At 55.3% G+C, this 6,610-nt stretch overlaps 1 protein-coding gene across 1 annotated transcript; it reads right to left on the minus strand.

Moving 5' to 3' along the window:
• Positions 1-3,056: 3,056 nt before the first annotated feature.
• LOC112873110 (growth-regulating factor 4-like) lies at positions 3,057-6,610 on the minus strand. Its single transcript, XM_025936135.1, has 5 exons — positions 6,418-6,610; positions 6,080-6,297; positions 4,984-5,401; positions 3,431-3,855; positions 3,057-3,317 (listed from the first exon to the last, which is right to left on the minus strand). The coding sequence occupies exons 1-5, from the start codon at positions 6,525-6,527 to the stop codon at positions 3,310-3,312; spliced, it is 1,179 nt and encodes a 392-aa protein (XP_025791920.1). The 5' UTR covers positions 6,528-6,610; the 3' UTR covers positions 3,057-3,309.

A 6,610-nucleotide genomic window follows, 5' to 3' on the forward strand; every position in this document is an offset into this window, starting at 1 on the left:
GCACTCCGGGATCTGTAAGGTATTTAGGGTCCGTTGGATTTATCAGAACAAACTTTAGTCCCGTCATTTGAACACCAATTAAAAATATTAAATATAGATAAATTACAAAATTCATAGTATAAATGGTGGCTAATTCGTGAGATGAATCCATTAGACCTAATTAGTCTATGATTTAACAATATTATGCTACAGTAAAATGTGCTAGTAATGAATTAAATAGACTTTGTAGGGTAGATTCATCTTATAAATTAGTCTCCATTCGTACAATTAATTTTATAGTTAGTTTGTCTAATTAGCATCTATATATCCGATATGATCCGGATTAAAAATTAGTATCTCAATCAAACATCTCTATAAAACGTCCTCAGCCCTCGTGTGCGCAGGGCACACCTGAAACCGAACTGATGTGCGTCACGTAGGTGTACCAGTGGAGCGACACTGTGTCGCACCGAAAGAATACAGAAAAAGTTTGACATGCACATGGAGGCAGAGTTGTACTCCTGTATCACGTAGGGAAAGGAAAGCAACTAAGGGTGCGTTCGTTTGGCTATCTAATGGAGCGAAACATCTAAATTTTAGATAGCTGGCAACGAACGGGTATCTAATAGGACTGGTATCGTTGGTTTAGAGGCCTCCAATCTTTAGAGCCTTCGAGCACTCTAATGGGATTCGCGGTCTCTGACCACCACCCCGCGCGCCGCCTGCCCCCGGTCCTCCCCGCCCCGCGCCGCCTCCCCGCCGCCCCCCGGTCCTCCCCGCCCCGCGCCGCCCTGCTCCTCCCCCGCGCGGCCCTGCTCCCCGCCGCGCGCCGCCGGCCCTGCTCCCCCGCCGCGCGCCGCCGGCCCTGCTCCCCCCGCGTCGCCCTGCTCCTCCCCCGCGCCGCCCTGCTCCTCCCCCGCGCGCGGCCCTGCTCCTCCCGCGCGCCGCCCTGCTCCTCCCCCGCGCGGCCCTGCTCCGCCCCCGCGCGCCGCCCTGCTCCTCCCCCCGCGCGCGCCGCCCTGCTCCTCCCCCGCGCCGCCCTGCTCCTCCCCCCGCGCCGCCCTGCTCCTCCCCCCGCCCGTGCCGTCGTGAGTCAAGGCAGGGGTTTAGAGGGCTGTAACGAACACCCCTCTAAACATTAGACCTCTAAAATATTTATACCTCTAATTTATACATCTGTATTTTAGACCCCTCTGATGCGAAACGAACACACCCTAATCAAGGGTACGATGGACATCGACAATGTTTCAAACGTTAGCCGATGAAGTACAACACGTGATGATGCCCCTGACCCTGAGGCCTGAGCGACCCTGCAAGACTGCAAATGAACTTTTCTTTTTTAGAATCGGACACTGCAAGCTGCTGTTAGTCTGTCATGCAGTACTGAAACGAGAGGCCGCTGGCCGCCGAACGAGAGTATTTTGGCGGACTCGTCTGACTTTCCGCGGCTCGGGCTGCCCGCGGCAGTCTCACGCGACAGATATAGGCTCTTCCTACGCAGCCCAAAGAAGGTGGTGAGCACGCAGGTGGGCTCGGTCCCTAAAAGAGGCTTAGCTGGCTCGGTAGATTTCCACCTGAGGTGATTCGCCCTTGTCTGTACAAGGCCCAAACACGCCCACTACAGAGCTCGATCCATTAAAGGACCACTGGGCCAACACAAGATGGTCGACTTTTCAGAATTTATTGCCCTCCTTTCTTCTTCCTCTCCTTCCCTCCTGTCTCTCAAGAAACGACGAATCAGGTAAACAGAGTACGGACACCCCCCCCCCCCCTTTTTGTCGTTGTGGTCGCACGCAACAAGCCGAGATAGCTGCGGAAGCACAAGTACAAGGTGCGGATCCGCGAGATCGCAACCGAATTGGTACTAGCGTACTACTCCCAGCATCAGCCTTTTGTTCTGTTTCCTCCGCCCCGTAGGATTTTGACGCGCTTGTTGCACGGAGATGACAAAGGAGACAAGTCAATGGGAGTTCGCAGCTCGGCGTCGGAATCCATGGCGTGGCTGGATCTCCGGTTCGCTTTGCAAGTACCCAACTGGACCCAACAGGTGTACCACCGCAACTGCTTGCAAGTGGGACGGTGTGTGGTCACGCCCTGGGGCTTTGGCTATTTGCTCCTGCCGGAAGATCCGAAACCGCCTATCCGGACGGCCGGGCAACTCGTCGCCACCCCACCCACCCGGCGTTCCGTCCTTTCGCCGCGGTCACATGCACCAGCACGCACGCGCCCACAAGCCGCGTTCCTCCCCGGCGAGGAGGACCATGAGGCAGGAGGTGGCCGCATGGCACGTCCAAGAAGCCACCAAATCTAACCGCAGCCTTTGCAGATCGCTAGCCGGTAGCCACCACGTCCCTGGGTCCGGCACGCGGCGCTTCACCATCCCAGGATTCCGGCATCCACCCCGCCCCCGGACCGCGCCGCCGAGCACGGGAAGGAACCGCTCGCTTCGCCATGCCCGCGCGCGGCGTCCGGCACGGCGCTTGGCCCCGCGCCGTCGGCCGGGGGAAGAAGACGCGGCTGTTCGCCCTCCCAAGTCCCGATTTTGGAAACTCTGGAGGCTCGCAAGGTAATCATGGAGGAGGAGGGGCGGCGATGTGGTGGAGCCCCGGTAACATGCGGGGGTGCGGGGTGGGGCGATGGAAGGCGCCGGATTGTTGGGGGTGGATCTCGGGATGGTGTGGGGAACCGGGGTGACGACCATTGCTTGTCGCGGGCTCCAGGATGACAATGCGACGGATCCTGCTGCCGGATCATGTTCCGGGAAAAGGGAGCCACGAGGTCGCCCCCGTTGTGCGCTGCTAGCTGGCCGATTCATCCGGCCTCCCTGACGAATGGCTACTACCTGCAGCTGCAAGCAAGCCCCGCTCCACTCCACATACTGACATAAAAAAGGAGCCTGTTGGTTCCCACTAGCTGTTGGGTAGGGGCACGCATGATAAAAAGGGCTCCGTCCATGCAGATCGGGGAACAGCTCAAGAGGGTGTCACTGCCTCATTGGCAGTTGGGTTGGTTTATGCAAAGCAAGCCTTCAGATACAGGAGGAGATGGATCCCATCAGTGGTGGGGCACACAAAAGCTTTGAGCTTAAGGAAAACGGTCTCATGTTCACCCGCATGAGGCGACGGCGGACGGTGTGCGGTCGCTTGGTTTGGTACAAATCTGACACGGAAAAAGACCCATGAATTATACAGAAGCATAGATTGTTTTTTTGCAGCTACTGCGTGGTGGGGAGGAGACAAAGGGGCCTGGAGTCTGGAGAAAATCTGAAGGCAACAAATCCAATGCTTGGCTCAGGGACACCGGTACGATCAGTCCAACCCACGACCACCATTAATCATCTGCAGAGATCAGGCATGGTGTTATTCGAAACAGTCAGTGATCGAGCTGAATTACTCTCACAAGGAAACGACATGAGAACAGCGGTTAGTTTCTATGGAGCGAGAGAGCTTACCGTTCGGCGACTGGGAGCTGGCCACGGAGAAGTCCGAGGACGCCATGGGGATGGAGATCGACAGCTGGGTCGCCGGGAACGAGGCGAGGTTAGTGTTGTCGTTGGAGAGGCCCGGCCAGGAGTCCCTCGCCTTGGGCCACTCGTCGAAGAAGGGCCGCAGCGTCTGGTTCTCCTGCTTCCCGGAGTCGACGCCCCCGAAGTCGCTGCCTAGGAAGGAGAGTGGCTGCCTGTCCATCTTCGAGAGCGAGCTGACCGTGTTCGGACCCAGGTCGCTCAGCGCCCCGAGCTGGGGGTAGCTCGAGAGGGGGAACGAGGAGTTTTGGGACGGCGGGAGGCGCCACTGGTTCTCCATTGACGAGTCAATGGCTTCTGCAATGAGCTGATTGTGCTCGTCTGCCAATGACCTTATTCCATAAGCATTGTACCTGAATTTAAGAAAGTAGGGTGAGCACCCCAAATTAGTAGGGATACAAGTAAAACTACCTGAATTTCGCTTATTGATTTTTTCTAATGAACAAGCAAATTAAGTTTTCTAGAAAGAACAGATAGCCAATGCAAGGATTCAGATCAAAATCAGTACATGGAATTAGAAACACAACCACAGCATCTAAAATCAAATTAAATTTGCCTGTCAACTAACTGTTTCATTTACACTTGCATGACGACCAAACAGTACCAAAGAAGCTATCATGACTGGTTTGTAAAATTCATGACAAAACTATTGTTTACTGATGAAAAGTTTGTTGTTACTAAGATAAGCATTATTTTCAGTAACTAATGCTATCAGGAAATAAAGCTTATTACCAACAGCTCAATAGTATACAGGTAGCAGAAAAGTAAGAGCAGATGATCATATACATAGAACATGGGTACAGTTGAACCCACAATTTGTATTGGTGGAAAGAAAGCATTTATATGGGCAAAAAGAGACGCTGCCCTTCCAGTAGTTACAAGGACAAAATTTATTATATGCTGCGCCCTAAAAGACTTGCAAGAGAAACGACTTGATTCTGCAACAATAAAGAGTTGTAGTAATGGTCAGGGGAGGCCAGCATCAGCAAGCAGCAGGCACTAGCACTGCGACCACTGAACACAAGCAAGCTTCCTCTTTATGGGCAGTACGTGTTCTAGGCTTGGTCTGTGCCAAAGCCAAGAAGGCTGGGCACTGCACTCCCACCTGACCTGAGCACAAATATCTCGTAGCGAAATGGACACTGCCCTGGGCTTCAGCCTTCAGGGTCTTCGAACTGAACCCAGAAAGCATCGCCAGGCAACGAACCAGACTACCAGAGCCTGAACACTAACGTAATTTCTTGCAGTGAGTAAAGTCCCGGCAGGTCATGCTTATTGCGCGTGGCAGCAGTAAAGTACTGAGCACGCACTACTGGTTTTGATTGCCAGTGATGCAAGTCGAAATGCAAGCCAGTGATTGAATGATCACAGGTAAACAGTTATCTGCGTGACCATCTGACGCCAATCAGTTAAAAGGATAGCACTGTTCAGAAACAGGATGGCATTGGAGAAGAAAGAAAAGAAAGCAATGAACAAGTCACCTGAGATCCTTGGCCGTTCCACAACCAAGAGCTGCGTAGCTGGCAGCATTGTCCATGTGCAGCGGAGACGACCCCAACGGCGAGGAGAACGGGCTGGACATGTTGCTGGCTCCGCCGACTCCACCAGTGCTGCCAGCGATGGCCGGGTAAAGGGACTGGTTCTGGAAGCTGCTGCCGTTGGCGGCGGCGGCCAGGGGCGCCGCGGGGGAGGCGGCCGCGGTGGCCGGCGGCTGGGACGGGGGCACGAGCTGCGTTTCCACAGGCTTTCTTGAACGGTTGCGGCCGCGGTGCATGTGACGCTCGCAGTACTTGGAGTCCGGGGCGGCCTCCTTGGAGCATCGCCACTTCTTGCCGTCCGTACGCCGGCACCGGCCCGGCTCCGGATCCAGCTTCTTGCCGAAGTACGATCCGTACCCAACTGCACGCAGCAAAACCGAGCAAATCAGACGCTGTTATCGGTTATATTTAAGCATCATTTACGCGCTCGCTTTTTATCTGCCTCTATGTGCGCATCTGAGTTTCTGCAGTATCCAAATGGATTGGCATTTGGTACAGGACAGTACCGAGGCAGCTGCAAGGCAAAGCTTCCCATTATTAGGAATGGACAGAAATGGCGAGCAGTGGAGCAGCTGCCGCTGCATTCAATGGATTTGCTTGCTCGCGACCTCACCATTATTGATCATGCAGAAGGAGAACAGAGAAATGGCAAAAGACGGAGCTGGTTTCTAAAGCATCAGTACTCATCAGCCACAATGGTGCTGACGAAATGAACCTCTATTTCATCCACCATCAGGTGCAGTATCCAATCAAATAGCACAAAATCATGGCCTACTTCTCCCGAAACCGTATGCTGGATCTTGGAGAGAGCACAAGGTCGGATTAAAAAAGAAACTGGTAGCTTTACAGGAACAAATCCGGGTCTTAGTATAAAACTGACGCTCGGTTCTTGAACCGCGCATCAGGGATTAGCAAATGACCGGGGCAGATTAACTAACCCAGGCAAAGTACACCTGATCGGAATAAACAAAGAGTCCGGGCAGGAAGCAAGCGCCCGGAAAGCAATACGGCAAGGATTCGGGAGAGGAAGAGGCCGTACGTGTGGGGTGACCGTAGAAGCGGGTGGCGAGGGAGTCGAGACCGCGGCGGATGGGGAGCACGAGATCCGGCGGGACGGGGACGCCGGCGACCAGGTACTTGTATATGAGCGCCTGCTGCTCCAGCTCCTCGTACTGCGCCGGCGTGAACGGCACCGGCCTCGCCGCCCCCCACCTCGCGCCCACCTGCGCGTCCTCCGCCAGCCCGCCGTCGCTAGCCCTGCACCGAGCAGCAAAAATATGCCACCACGTCAGCGCCAAAGAAGAACCAGCAGAGAGCGAGCAGCACCACGCCAAGGGCCGGGCGGAATGACGGCGAGAGGTGAGACGGGGTACTCACGGCGAGACCGAGAGCGGGGTGGCGCGGCAGAAGGGGAGGAGGGAGGCGGTGGCGGTGGAGGAGCGGTGGTCGGCGCCTGCCGGGGAAAGAGAGGCATACGGCATCGCCATCTCTCGCTGTCCCTCTCGCGCGCTGCTTGCTCCCCGCGGCCGGCCGCGCCCCTCTTTAATGAGCTCCCCCGGGGGGCTGGCTG

Source organism: Panicum hallii, chromosome 1 (genome assembly GCF_002211085.1).
Source record: "Panicum hallii strain FIL2 chromosome 1, PHallii_v3.1, whole genome shotgun sequence".
NCBI lineage: Eukaryota > Viridiplantae > Streptophyta > Magnoliopsida > Poales > Poaceae > Panicum > Panicum hallii.